The 15514-nt window shown below is 38.7% G+C and overlaps 1 protein-coding gene across 5 annotated transcripts in view; it reads left to right on the top strand.

The window, feature by feature from the left end:
- The first annotated feature begins 720 nt into the window (after nucleotides 1-720).
- The window catches only part of RICTOR (RPTOR independent companion of MTOR complex 2), a 127684-nt gene continuing 112890 nt past the window's right edge, over nucleotides 721-15514 (top strand). For 4 of the 5 annotated variants that reach the window (XM_030882067.2, XM_030882064.2, XM_030882065.2 and 1 more), the window contains exons 1-2: nucleotides 721-779; nucleotides 951-998. In XM_030882067.2, the coding sequence (XP_030737927.2) occupies nucleotides 731-779; nucleotides 951-998 (97 nt within the window). In that variant the 5' untranslated portion in view covers nucleotides 721-730. The remainder of the gene's footprint in view (nucleotides 780-950; nucleotides 999-15514) is intronic. The other variant, XM_060295725.1, reaches the window with a different exon arrangement.

Below are 15514 nucleotides of genomic sequence, written 5' to 3'. Positions count from 1 at the left end.
TTTTCACCCCGTTCTCGGGTCCTACTACAAGCGGTCAAAAGCAAAACTTCCACCCGACTACTTCCACTTAGAGAAGCCAGCCTGGCTGAGTGTGGCTTTGAAGATCAAGTGCAAGGCTGCTTAGCACGGTGGTCAGTGAGGCTGGAAAATAAACTTTGTTACGTGTTAACTTGGTTGGAGCAAAGCGACTCTAGGCAGGATTTAGTTACGTTACAACTGCACAGTGTTTTGTATTTTTGTTGTTGTTGTTTTAATAAAATCGTTTTAATTGACGAATAAGGAAGGAGGGCTATCTCAGGACTTGAAAACAATCATGCAGGATGGTTTCAGCAGGTGGCCAGCCTGGCGCATGAAGGCCTCCTCCCACTTCGTGTCGGTTTTGACTACGGTTTCCGCGGCGGCTGGAGGGGAAGCATCCTCCACGCTGCAAACTCGCATCAATGGGATTCCCCTCGTGGGAAATGCCCCCTCCTGGCGGACGTGCTCCCGGAGGGCCGAGCGCGTCGCCGCGCCCTCCGCCTCCGGGACGGGCGGGCGCGCGCGCGCGCGCTCCGCAGACTCTATCAAGATCCCGACTTGGCACCGCACTCCCTCCGCGCCCCGGGCTAAGCCGGCACCACCCGCCGCCCGCCGCCAGCCGCCGCGGGGGGCGGGCGCGGCGCGAGGGGAGGGGAAGGGGTTCTCGCGCGATTGGGCGAGGTTTCCGGTGTTGTGACTGAAACCCGTCAATATGGCGGCGGTCGGCCGCGGCCGCTCGCTGAAGAACCTCCGTATACGAGGTAAGTCCGCTGCGGCCCTCACCCCTCGCCGCCGGGCAACCGCCACCCCTGGCACTTGCCTAGCCTTGGTCATGGGCGGGGGGAACGAGCCGGGGCGCTGGCCGGAGCCAGGGCTGCCTCCGCTGGCCTGGGAGCGAATCCTAATTGGGGCTATGTGTCTGTTTCGCGCAGGGCGGAATGACAGCGGCGAGGAGAACGTCCCGCTGGATCTGACCCGAGGTAACGCGGGGCGCCGCGGGCGCCGGCGAGGGCATCCTAGTGGGGAGGAGCCGGGGGCTCGGGGCCGTGGGCAGGGTCCGGCCCCGCACGGGACCCGCGGGGGTGCGGGAGGCAGAGCCCGAGCCCCGCCTGCCGGCCCGCGGGAGCCGAGCCGGGGGCAGTCTCCCCGGACCCATCCCCCTTCCCGGTGCCCGCTTTCCTCGCTCCGAGCCCTTCTCCGGGCCTCTGGGTGCTGCGGGGAGCACCGAGCGGGACTCGGCGGAGTCGCCGACCCTCTGGGTTCTCTAGACCCGCGGGGGAGCGTTGTCCTCCTGTCCCGGAGCTCGAGCAGCTGAATCCCAGGGGCGGCCGGAGGGAGGTAGAGGCTGTTATTTAGGTTGCCGGAGGACGTCTGAGGGAAGAGCGACCACATCCTGCCCTCCCCGTCCCCCAGCGCCGAAGCCGGACCTGCTCGGTCCTTGCTGACTGCGTGACTGTTTTTCTCTTTGCCCACTGCCTTGGGGGACCCGCAGCATTGATAACTCGGTAGTGAAACCTGGAGCCCGTGATTTCTGCGAAGTGTCTGGTGTACGCTGTATTTCCCTCTTGTTTCCCTTTCCCGGGCCTCTGAGACTGTAGTTGGCAAAAGCCGGCCCCTCACCCTCGTTGCAGGTTCATTGTTTACCTTCTGCAGTGGCGATGGGTTTGTTTACACCTTCGGAACTGGGTAAACCCCTGCTATATTTTTAAGGACCCCAGCCGGCTACTGGCCAGTATATCTTCTATCAGTCACCGTACTGGAGTTTATTCGACAATATCTCGTTGAGCGTTTAGTAGTTATATACAAGGTTTCTCTTTTCTCTTCCACGGTAAACAAGATTTGGTCTATTGATTCCGAAGAAGTCGTGTTTCACACGGGCTGTAACTTAGCGTGTAACCTGGTTCAGCTGTATAGAATTCAGTTTCCTTTTTGAGATCTGAAAAGCACTTTAGGAAGTTTGAAAAAACGTCGTTTTAAACATTCTATATAAAATTAAAAAAAATTTTTTTAACCTACGTTCTACTTAACATAATGACTATTATCTACAGTATTTGTTAGATGTGGGCTCATTGTTGAGGATCATCTCTGTATTTAAAGCATAGCGCATTTTCTAATTTGTTTTATTTTGTGTATCATAATGTAAGATTACTGTTTTGTAAACTAAAAGCCTAGTTTTTATTTAGCTACAAGAGTACATTTTTGTAACAATATTTTATTCTGAAAGTTCTAGGACTTTGTCTCGGGTGAACTAGGTCCTTTTACAGGCAGAAGAGTTTCTAAAATAAAATAGGGCTTAAGTAATAGAAATGACAACTAATTAGATCACTAATGCACTAAATTAGAACATTTTTTCAGCAGATAGGGTTTGAATATTACTGTAGGGAGATGTAAAACTTTGACTTGTGTAACTGTTTGGAAACTTGACTGTGTATAACACACATATGAAAAGTCTATATGCAATATATGTGGAAAAAGATTTTCTAGTAAATTTGCTAACAAAATAAGCAAAATTCCCACAGGGCTCAATTTAGCATTTGAGTTTTGTAGCAGATGTAGTTTTAGTGATTTATTTTATACATGCGCATATGTTTTAGATGGAGGTGAAAAGACCATTTATTAGATAGATCTTGGGTCTAATTTGTGTATTAAAGACCTGTTTGAATGTGGTGCTAGAAATAAGTTATAGTTGTGCTTTAAATTGACTTTACTGAGCTCCTATATATAGTGGTTTCTCTGGTTGGTGTCAAAATTTTGGGTAGTAAAAGAGCTTATGTACAAATTTGATACCTTTGGTTTACTCCAGTTTTACTCAAGTACACAGATAACTGTATATTTACTATTTAAAATACTATATTTCCTGAGAATTTAGTAAATACCTATGTCCTTAGGTGTTTCTGGGATAATACAAATAGTGCAGAAAATGCTATTTCTGCTTGCCCTGACAAGATGTATTTCAGTTTGGAATGAAATATACACAGCCAGTTGAATCTGATTGCAAAAGCAATATACAACTAGGAGTGAGAGGGCATTTGAGAACTGTGTTCCAGAGTCTTAAGGAAGTTTTGAAAAAGTAATCTGAGTTAGATTCATTGTATAGTGACTCTGTTGTTTGAGAAATTGCTATTCTGACAAACATTCATTGTTAGAAGAAGGCTTGTGGATCTAACATGAAGAAAGTTCATGAGGAATTAAACTTTAGTAATCATTTGAGAACTGTGGGGCAGTCTGGGTTGCAGCTGAAGGGCAGCTGTTTGTGGATTGGATTACGGCATGTTTTAGATAAAGTTTGGGTAACCAAAAAAATTTTTTTAACGCTAAGGCAGTGTTTGCTCTCATTCTCATTATTTTTATGTAACCTTTGAGAAATTCACTGTGTAGCTGTATAACAAAGTTCATTATAAAATAGAGGCCATGATCATTGTAATTCTTGAAGGAGCTATCAACGTGTAGTATAAAGTCAAATAGTTCTGAGTTGTAATGTCAGCTGTGATACATAATAGGTGATTTGGGGCAGGTTATTTGACCTTGATTAACTCTTGGTTTCTTCAGCTCAAAAAAAAAAAAAGAGATTAATTTCAGGTTATTCTTGAAGGTTGTTAAGAATGTGATAAGTAAATGAGCTAGGCCATATAGTACTCAGCATGGGACGTAGTACTTTGTGAGTGATGTTAACTAAATGTTAGTTGCTTTCCTAAACTATGAAATCAAAATTATTTATATCACATTTAAAATATTTCAGACGATTGTTTTGAATATTATAAACTTTTAATAAGGAATTATGGTAGTGAAGCTTTCTTTTTTTGAGACATACAGTTAATTGGGTATAGTCTTTCTGAACTAGAGTTCTTTTTATTTTTTTTTAATTTATTAAGAAAAGCTTCAAAATGTATAAAGTATATGTGAATGTATGAATATAATAAATATAAGGAGCTCTTATATGTCCCCCATCATTTAGTTTCCTCGTGCCCCCACCCCAACTGTGATCATTTTTTTCTTCCAGTTTTACTGAGACGTAATTGACATACAGCACTGTATAAGTTCTTGAATGTAACAACTGTAAAAAAAAAAAAAACAAAAACAAAAAACTGTAACATTACCAGAATTAGGCCTAAGCAAGGAACAATCTATTATATGTACTTAAGAAAAAATGTGATATTTTCTTTAACAGAACCTTAGAATTTTTCTCCCAGACTCCAGAAAATTTCTTAGTAATAAGACGTGGCCAGCCTTGCAAGCTTCTTTAAGTCCAGGAGAGGCTTAAGGTTCTTTGGTTTTCATATTGATGTTAGTGCTATGGTTTATACGAAAGTGCTTTAATTAAAAATTGTTTTTGGATTAATTTTGATCTAGTTCAGGAACTTCATTGTAGGAGATCCTATAGTTGATATATTGGTGATTGTTGCTTTAAGTTTTGTTCAGACAACTACTGTACTTAATCATGAAAGTCCGTGATACTTGCTATTGGTATCATTAAATACTCTCTCTGTTTTGCATGCCAGTTTATTTTGAAACCAAAATGCTTCCCTTAACCACTTCCACTGCAAGGATAGTCTGTTTTTTTTTATCAGTCCACTAGTACATCTCTTCTTGGTACTGAATAACTTGAAGAGAGACAGAATATTCTTCCTGTGTAAGCTCTTCCTAGTATAATTTAATTATTGTGTTCAAGGTGAATTCCAGGGACATGGAAACGTGTATATTCAAATATAACTGTTAGAATATAATTTATTTTTAAGTATTGAGTTTTGTATTTTTTGACTGTCCAATCCTTTTACTTTTCCATTAGTAGGAATAAAAAGATTGACTGTCTTAGCTGCTGTTTAATAGCTAGGAAAGTAGGAAGGTTATCTGAATGATGCAGATTTGAACACTTAATTTTTTGTTTTGTGATTCCTTCTAGTCAAGAGATTGCTCATGTTGTTTAATCCCTTACTTCAGTTAGACAAAACAAACATTGACTGCTTTTTATATAAGAAATGCTGAATTAAGTGCTGGAGGAGTAAAGATGAGGAAGATGTTACTCCCTTTTTAGGAGTTTACTGGAACAGACATAAAGAAGTGATTGCGATACGGAACAATAAACTGAGTAATCAAACTGTACAAGGAACAGAAGTAGCCTAGAGGAGAGAATGATTAAATCTGGTGGGTAGAGAATCAGGCAGCTTCACAGAGGGCTTGACGTCTTATAAGAATTGTGGACATAGTGGAAGGAAATGTGGGCTCTCAAGAGAATATACCACACCTTGGGAAAGGTAAAGTCTGTAGGAAGAGGAGCTGCTCTGGAGGCCCCTGGTAGAATCTAAGAGATCATGGGACACTAGCCCGGGGTATTGGAGACAGAAATGAAGTTGAATATATATTGGAATGGAGGAACCAACTAATTTGTTTTCTCCAGATTCTAAACTGACTTTGGAATCCTCGTACTCTGCGCAGAGAACTGTTATTTCTTTATTAGGATGACAGAGGCTGTCTAATGTGAATCCCCTTGTCTTCTCCCCTTTGTATTTCACCTATACTTACCTTCTGTTTTCCCGAGTCGGAGGATAAATCATCTCTGTTCATTTCCAAGGCTAAACTGGAAAGGAATTTTATGCTCCTAATTCTGTTTCCCCTAAGATTCTTTGTAGAACTAAGATTTCTTGCTTCTTCATTTCTTCCTTCTTTTGGCTCAGTTTTCTCGTGTTCAGCATTTGTTGTTGTATTCATATGGAGCAGGTACTTTGCTAAGCGTGGAATGATGGTGAGACGAGTAGAATGATAAGGACAAAGATTTCAAAACAGTTATTTTTTTGTAGGCTCTACACACAGTTTTCTTCCTTAACTCCTTTAGTCTTGTAAACACAGCTCTCCCCCTGTACTTAAAATAGTTTCTTAAGGGATGCTAGTAACCTCATGCAAAATTCATTGGTATCTTTAAGTTCCCCATTCTATTATTAGGACTACTTACTGTATTAGTAGTTTTGTTCCAGGCACTAAAACACTATTTTTCTTAATCTTCGATAACTCTTTGAGGTACTCCTATTATCCGTATTTTACAGTTGAAGGTATAGGCTTACAAATTCTAACAGACTGAAACTCAGAAAGGTAAGTTATTCAGCCAGGGTCACAGGGCTAGTGAGTGACTAACTGCAGATCATGCACTTGTAGCTACTACACTATTGCTATTCTTAAAACTCCTGGTTCTTTTCCTACCTCTCCTTCTCTGTTTGCTGGCTGGACTTCCAGCTCCTTAAGCAAGTGTGCCCTAAGGTTCTGTCCTTGATTTTCTTGTCTGCCCTCTTATTGATGCTAGCTCCCTGAGCACCCTTGTCACTCATGGATTCAAGAATCCATGAATTGAGATGGTTACAGTAATTACTTTTTTATTCATACTTTCTCTTCTAAGCTTGCAAAACATATTAGCATGTATGTCTGGTAATCATCTCAGAGTTGTGGTTTATAAAATTTTGCACTCCAACACATACCCACTTTTCACTTTCTAGGTACCACCACCGTCCTCTGTTATTCAAGCTAGAGACCTATTGCTCATCTTCTTGGTTCATTTGCCATGTTTCCCCAGTTTGCCTCTGAAATCTCTCTCTCCTTCTATTCTCATTGTCATTGGTCTAGTTCACATCCTCATTATCTCATTTGGATGACAGTAAAATTTTTTTTCTCTTTTTTTCACTCCCTCTGCTATATGATTGCCTGAAATCTGGAACTGATCTCATTCCCTTACATAAAACAAAACAAAACCAACAACAACAAAAACAAACAAAAAACTGTATACACACACTTTACAGGTTTCATTTTTTGCTCACAGAATAAAGTCCAAATTTCCTAGCTTGGCATTGAAGGCCTTTTATGATTTATTCTAGAAGTATTTTCTTCTGTACTATCTTAACCATACTATTCTAAATCAGTCTGCCTCTCCACATAGTTCACTTGTGTAACGCACTTCCTCCCTTCTTTTCACACAGTGATTTTCAAAGGGGGTTGGGGAGAATTTGCTAGCCTAAAGTACCTACCTCCCCATTCCTGTTCTTTCCCCTTGGAGATTGTGTTATGCCCGTGATTGAGAATCCCTGCTTTAGTCAAAGACGACTGTTTGTTCTTCCTTGCACATGGCATGCAGTGTCTATTTACTTTTCTTTGCATAGGTTGTTTTCTCTGCCAAGAATTCCATTTTCAGCACTCTTTAGAGAAATCCTAATTCTTTAAGGTCTAGGTCATATGCCACTTCTGGGAAAATCCTTCCTTATCATCCCAGTGGGAATTCATTGCTTCCTCCTCTACTTTTCCACATTTTTTGTTTATTACTTTGTAAATATCACTTACCATTGCCTATTTAAGTTCCTTGTTCACTACTTCTCTCACTAGAATTTAAGCTTCTTCCCCAGCATATATCATATAATAATAACCGAGACATTTATTGTAAGGAGGGATGGAGAGAGAGATGAGAAAAGGAGCACAGTATTAAGGAGAGTAGAAGTAAAAGAGTATTTTAAGTTTGCAAACTTGAGGGACAATGAAAGCGATGGTGCCAAGAAATGGAGAAATCATTTTGGAAGAGATGATAATGTGTTCAGCTTTTCACTTTGAGTTTCAGATGATTGACTCTGTCAGAGATGTGTAAGAGGTAGTGAATGCTGCAATGGATGTTTTTGTAGTTGTTCTTGTGATCAGGTTGTTCTTGTGATCAGATTTTTCTCTGCTTTAGGGCCTTGAGAGAGGGAAGAATGTAAATGGAGGAAGAGCTGAAGATCTGAATGTTAGAGGATAAGCTGATTAGAGTATGTGTCACAACATAGGAATCAATAAGAAGAAAGGGGCGAAAAACAGAGAAGAAAGTTAAAAATTAGTGAGATTGTGATCTTTGAAGCCAAGTGGAGAATTTGGGGTTGAAGAGGTTGAGAGGCATAGCACTGAAGTTGGGTTCTGGAGAACTCAGTTCTTCTCTTCTTTAATCTGAGGATGATCTTGGCATGCTACTTTCTCTGGGCTTCAGTTTCCTGATCTCTGAAATGCGTACTACTTTCCATGCGTAGCACTTTCACCATCAGTCTTTGTGATTCTCAGATATCACGATGTTTCTGGGATATTGAAAGGTTAAAGAGAAAGCCTTGTTAAATCTCTTGTTAAGTTACTGTGAGAAGGATTCCCATAAACAGCAATGAATACATGTAGCAGTATGGTGTTTCATAGCACTTTAAATGTAAATTATAGTCAACTCTCAATTTCCTTGTAAGTGATCATCTGCAGTGACTTGCTACCTCCTCCCCCTCTCAGGTCTCAGGCTACTGAAATAGGGCTGTGAAAAGCACAGTGGGGTCAGTGACTGGTTTGCGTGCCTGTGTATCTGTACTTCTATTACAAGCTAAATACAGTCCACTCTCAGTTACCTACACTTAAGAAAAAGGTGAATAATGGTGGAAGATTGCTAAATATAATCTCAATAGCATTATTTATATGTGCTTTGGGAAGATTTTATATTTTTTCCTCCCCTACAGTAGATTGATGTATGTATCATTTGAATTATTAGCATCAATTTTTATTTCCTAAGCAAATACTCTTAGAATAGTGGATGTAAACTGGCTAAAATATTTATTAGGTAATCCAAATATGAATAGTTGAGAGTTGACTGTTAATGCTTTTTGGATCATCCATTGTTTTGTATTATCTGTGCTTTTTTGTTAGTGTGGCCAGGTTAAAGCTGAATAGCTACTTTTAAATTATATCACTATGATGAATATACTTACAATATTATATAGATGCCAAACTAAATTGAAAATAATTGTGTAAAACTAGCTGAATATAACATTCATGTGTTCAGAGTCATAGGGTTGGAAAGAGAACCTAAACCTAAGTACCTTCTTAAAATTCCTGTTACAAAGTCCTCTAGCCATACAGATTGCATAAACTGAGCAATGTGCCTGGTAATGATGAAATTTATATATAATATAATAAAATTGAGGATGTGCCAGGGCTTCAAACATGCCTGTTCAAGGAGTCAGTTGAGTTCAGTAAGCAGTATAGAAGAGCTTTTTAACCTTAATTACCTGGATTTTAAAGAATCTGGCTCCTTCAATTACTCTGCCATTTTTTTAATCCCAAAATGTTGAAGAATTTGGATTTGTAGTGGCTTGTTAATATCAAGACAGCATATTTTTAGTATATTATCAGGTTAGTAAGTGTTAATGTGAATCAGGAAGGCATAATTCTTGGCTTTAAGGAGTTTTATATTATATTTGGGATATACGTGTAACAGGGCATAGTATTTGAAGCACCTGCCAGTTATCTTTATAAAGGAGTCATAAGCCAGAGGAATTCAGAAAAAAATGGGAGATAGGTAAGGAATGACCTAGAGGAGAGTCCTCATAGAAGTGTTGACATCTGTTAGGACCTTTGCATAAAAGTGTAGTATTTGAATAGTTAGAGCCCTGGATCAGTGTTTTAAAAATCGTGCGTAATTTTGTGAATTAACATGTTCCTGGCATATTATTCAGTATTTGAAGATAATGTTGAGAAAAAGTTGATGATGAGTTCTGTATATAAATCTCTTAACTATTGAAGGCTGATTGTATTTTGGGCTAGGGCTTTTCAAACCTTTGAAGGTAGTGCTGGACTGGACTGAGAGATTTTAGGCATATTGTGAAATAATTGTGTGCTTCTGATTAAGAGTATATAGATGCTTGGCTGCATTCCAAACCCAAGCATAAATGATTTTTTTCTTTCATTGTTTTGTAGTATATGTGTCTCCTCTCCCCGTTATTAATACTGCATGTTCAAAGGGCTCTATAAATTTGTATCAAACTTATTTCTAGATGTGTGCAATTTGGAAATAGAGACTATAAGTGGGATGAGTAGTGTTTTTGTTATTTTCCATGCTAAAATGACCGTATTTTCTGATTTCAAAATTTAAACATGTGGCCTGACAGTTTATATTTGAGAGAGAATATTTGAAATTAAGCTTATCCTGAAAAACATGCACTGTTTCATTGCCAAATCCAGACACCCTACCCTCTAGTTATTTGGGTAAAGGATAAACAGTGTTTGGGGAAATTAACACTCTATTAAAGGAGCAAAACAAGAGTTGAATTGCCACTTGCAGGGATTTTAGTAATCTTGTTCAGAACCCAGTGTAATTTCACATGTTTCTTATAATGAATAAATAGTGAAGAAACACAGAAGCTGTAAACAAAGAAGATTGCCAAGTAATTTACTTTTAGTTGCTAAGAAGAAACAACTTGCCAGATGAAAGTGTATTTTAACTGTTTTTAGATGTGTGTACATATATATTTTTATCAATAGTTTCATACTTTGAGAAATCACATCTTAAAATAGTATTGCTAGTTATTTCCATGCTTAATGTTCATCCCTATAAAACTTTTAATTGCCCTGGTTTTTTTCCCACTCATAATTCTGTATAATACACTCCCTAACCTTCACCACACCACCATCACCACAACCCCTTCCCCCAAGAAAAATGAGAAAAAGAAAAACTGACGGGAATAGAGTTGCAGAAAAAGTGAGAAGACTCCAGGTTGGAGGTAGGTGAGCTGTGAACTTGAACCTTTAGCTATACAGCAGTATCTGGGGTGGCAAGTGGAATATTGTGGAAAGTTTTATTTAACACGTGTTGTAGGTAAGATTTTAATCATATCTGTCACATAACATTCGTATAAAATCATGGTAATGGGATATTTGAATACAGATAGCTATTTCCTATCTTGTTTATTTAGAGTGACATGTGGTTTTACTTTATATGTTGTAATTTCTAATGGTATTTTCGAATGTCATAACTTGGTATAAAGCGGGTCGGATTAATTCTTATGTTGTATAAGATTTCGTATGTCATGTAAGAATAATTCTTAACATAAGAGTTTATAACTTTTTAATGAGTTAAAAAGTTATAATTTTAGATTAGTGTAGTCTTAAAAAAGTTTAAATCACTTTTTATTTTTAATAAACCTTAAAATAGACCTTTTCTCCTTTGTCACGGGAGAATTCAGTGTTGTGTGTTCATGTTTCAACATTGTTTTGAATATATAAGTGTATACTGTTTTACCTAGCGTAACGGAAGAAATTTTTCAAAATGCTGGTTAGTTTTCAAAAGGAAATAAAAAGATTAAGAGATTTGGATAAACTATGGCAGTTGCCTTTTGCTATGTTATTGTTTCTTGTAATAGTTATTTTGTTTTGTTAAAAAAGTTTAGATTTAATTTTTGAGTCCTAGGAAAAATTTTTTACTTATATCGGTGATTGTGTCTCTATTATAAAAGTACCACAGGAAAAAGTGTAACTATTTTTAAAGTAAGTAACAATATTACCACTAAATATTCACTGGGGGTACTTGAATATGAGTAGATTTGGGACAGATGTGTGTGTATAAATATTATTTCTATTTTTAAGCATATATGGAAGCTACTTTAAAAATTATGTTTTTAGTTTTACTGTGCTGTAAAATACAAACTATATAACTGGACTTATTAACATTATATGGAAAATAGGGATAATTAGGTTGTGATTATGAGGAATTAAGGGGCTCTGCTGTCAGTAACATATACTAACTGTAGTGAATAAACTTGGTGATGATACATACTTTGAATTTTTATTGGTATCTTTTGGAGTGCTTGATTTTGCATCCTGGTTGTTTTCCAGATAGGTAATTGCTTCATAGCATAGTTCAAGGTAGGTGAGGTATGACTCGACAAAGTTGTTATATATGTCTACAATATGGATAGTAGGATTATATGTATAAAGATAGATATAGGATACTAATATGGACAAAATAACATTTAATAACATGCTACCTGCATGATACATTAACACAGTCTAACACTGTAACTAAGGGCCTGAGCTTTGGAACCAGATAGATGTGGATTTGAATCTGGATTTGAATCTTGACCTTGCCTCTTAGAATTTTTTGACTCTGGACAAGCTGCCTTTTCCTATTTATTTATTTATTTATTTATGTTATTTTTGGCTGTGTTGGGTCTTTGTTGCTGCGTGCGGGCTTTCTTTAGTTGCGGTGAGCGGGGGCTACTCTTCGTTGCGGTGCGTGGGCTTCTCATTGCGGTGGCTTCTCTTGTTGCAGAGCACGGGCTCTGGGCACGCAGGCTTCAGTAGTTGTGGCACGCGGGCTCGGTAGCTGTGCCTTGCGGGCTCTAGAGCGCAGGCTGGGTAGTTGTGGCACATAGGCTTAGTTGCTCCGTGGCATGTGGGGGTCGTCTGTGACCAGGGCTCAAACCCATGTCCCCTGCATTGGCAGGTGGGTTCTCAACCCCTGCGCCACCAGGGAAGCCCAAGTTAAAGTTATTTTAATCCAAGTCTGCTTATGTGTGTTAGGTATGTCATGATGTGTATGGATTTTTTTTCATTTGGTTGGGCAGTGGATTTATATGAGTGGTTAGAGTTTGGAATAATTACACTAATTCCAACTTAAAACATTTAAAATCATTTTCTGAATATCTGTTTTTTCCTCTTTAGCCTGACCTTTTAATGTTTTAGCCATGAAAACATCTAGATAGGTGAATTTTTTTTTCTTGAATTTTTTTCGTAATGACTATTTAAAGAAAAATTATAGATAAATCACCGTAAAGAGTTCAAAGCTACCAGTTAGAAAGTTGGAAAAACTAGAATTCCAATCCAATAAAAGTCTTGTGTTGACCTAATTAAATTGGTGGAATGGTTACAGAAATTGGCTTAGTATTTCTATGGAGAAAAAGGGAGGATGGTAAACAGTTCTTGGTCTTCACTGCAATAATCTCATGTGGAAGACATCATTAATAGTTTTAAAGTGTCTTCGTGTGATTGTTTCTCCATCTTACCCTTGTTTTTTTCAATTTCTCTCATCGATTTGTATTTCTCTTATTCTATTTCTAGTCTTCTGGTGACTCTTCACATTTTTCTTTTCCCGTACTTGATAGTGTTTTATATTCCTTGATTTAAAATAAATTTTAATTGTCAAGTTTTTTTTTAAATTAATTCTTCATTGAATTTTAGGTTTTTGTCTCTGAGTCGGTGATGCTTTGTTAGAAAAAGATTCCACTGCCCATCTCTTGGTATGCATATCCCGAAGAACTTAGAACTGAATATTGCATAGGAAATTGATTAAATACTTGACAGCAACTTGGCAACATGTGCTTAGCATAGATGAGTAAAATAAAGAGCATTTTACTTATTTCAATATGCAAAAGCAAGAGTAAATATGAAAGTGAAACAAAAATATTCAACTATACTGAAGGTGAAGAAGTTTTGATGAAGTGCATTTTCTAAATGTTGGTAATTTTAAAGATATTAGTATTCACTCCATTTAAAATATTTTTATGCATCTACTCTTTGGAATTATGGAAAACAATGACTGGAATTCCCTGAAGGTGGGAACATTTAATAACCTTGGAATATCCTTGTTGATTCTGAGTCTAGACTGTTCAGTTCACTGAACAGATCTAAACTGAGTGTGGATTATTAGCTCCCAAAAGAATACTTGTTTTGGGACTTCCCTGGTGGTGCAGTGCTGAAGAATCCGCCTGCCAATACACGGGACACGGGTTTGAGCCCTGGTCCGGGAAGATCCCACATGCTGCGGACCAACTAAGCCTGTGCACCACAACTACTGAGCGTACGCTCTAGAGCCCGTGAGCCACAACTACTGAGCCCGTGTGCTGCAAATACTGAAGCCCGTGCACCTGGAGCCCGTGCTCTGCAATAAGAGAAGCCACCACAATGAGAAGCCTGCACACTGCAACAAAGCATAGCCCCCATTCTCCACAACTAGAGAAAGGCCATGCGTAGCAGCGAAGACCCAACACAGCCAAAAAAAAGAAAGAAAGAATACATGTTTTTAGTGGTGAATTTTGAGTGAGGGCTTGTTTGATTGTATTAGGAATGGTAAAATGCAGTAAATCTATATTTTGCACCATCTTTTTCAGGATTATATTAGTTATTGCTCTTGTTACCTACTGGTACATGAATTTTTTTCCAAATTATTTTAAATGATTTTTTCCTAGCCTAGAGCTGAACTAGTGTGGTAATTTTTTGCTGTCTACCATGATCAGGACTTGGTCTAAAATGATATTTTGATTATCAGAACATTTCAAATTGTGTGAAGGATTTATCACATGATGTGTTGTTTTAGCAGGCAATCTAGAAATTACATACTTCGAAGTAAATGTTTTCCTTCTAAGCAGTCCTCTTGGAAGGGCATGTACTTGTTCTAGTGGTGATGTCACTGTTCAAAACATTTTAAAAATTCTGCTTCTGAAGATTATTAAAGCTTAAAATTTAGACTTTTAAATTGGTATTTGGTTTGTCCTTTGGGATGAATTGGAGTTCAGGAAACAGTTAAATATAAGTTGGACTCAAATGTAGTGGGAATTCATTAACTCAGTGATTTATTCACTCATTAATTTGAAAAGAATTCATCGAGTATCTGCTGTATTTTAGCACTGTACTGGAATATGTGTGAGAAGATAATTTTTCTAAAAAGTATACAACCACTATATGTGATGACTGCCATTATAATCTAGTCCCTGGCTTCCTCACAACCGTTGTCATTTCCTAACTCTTTTCCTTTTGTTCACTATATTTGGCAAAACAGCCTCCTTTTTTTTCATTCCTACTCTTATTCTCTTTTTAGGGCCTTCGTACTTCTGTTACATTCTGTCTAGATTATTCTTCCCCTAATCTTGGGAGGCTTGCTCCCTCACTTTATTTAACTCTGTTCAAATATCACTTTATCAGAGAGGCCTTCTCTGATCATCTTATCTAAAGTAGCCCTCATCTCCATCACTTTCTATTCTTTTTTTTTTCTTTCGGTACGTGTGCCTCTCACTGTTGTGGCCTCTCCTGTTGCGGAGCACAGGCTCCAGACGCGCAGGCTCAGCGGCCATGGCTCACGGGCCTAGCCGCTCCGCGGCATGTGGGATCTTCCCGGACCGGGGCACGAACCCATGTTCCCTGCATCGGCAGGCGGACTCTCAACCACTGCGCCACCAGGGAAGCCCACTTTCTATTCTTTTATATTGTTTTCTTCTGTAGCCCTTGTCACTGCTGCCAATTACAGTATTGTTTGTCTGTCTCCCTGGAATGTAAGTTTTGTGAGGACAAGCACTTTGTGTTGTTCACCATTGTATCCCCAGAGCCTAGAACAGCTCCAGCACATTATATGTGCTTGGTAAGTCTTTATTGGCTGAATAAATGACCATCAAATTTGTGTTTAGCTTGAGGGCTCCAGGCCCATTTTTTCATGGCTTACTCAACATCTTAACAATGTAGTCATGTATTTCAAGCTTTCTGTGTTTCATACTTAACTAATTATCTTAGTATTCTAAAAATCTTTCTATATTTTCCATTTGGGTTTTAAGAGAATTACTTTAATGGGGCCATGTCACCCAGGAGGACACCCAGGAGACATTCTAGCCTCATTCTTTGTCCTTATTCTACACATCAAATCTGTGACCAGATAATAATGATTTTATCTCTGAAATACTGGTAAAATCTTTTTTCCATTTCT

The sequence above is a fragment of the Globicephala melas genome, chromosome 3 (genome assembly GCF_963455315.2).
Source record: "Globicephala melas chromosome 3, mGloMel1.2, whole genome shotgun sequence".
In the NCBI taxonomy this organism is placed as follows: domain Eukaryota; kingdom Metazoa; phylum Chordata; class Mammalia; order Artiodactyla; family Delphinidae; genus Globicephala; species Globicephala melas.
Note: the sequence above shows the minus strand (reverse complement) of the source record. Positions and strands in the feature narration are given on the sequence as shown.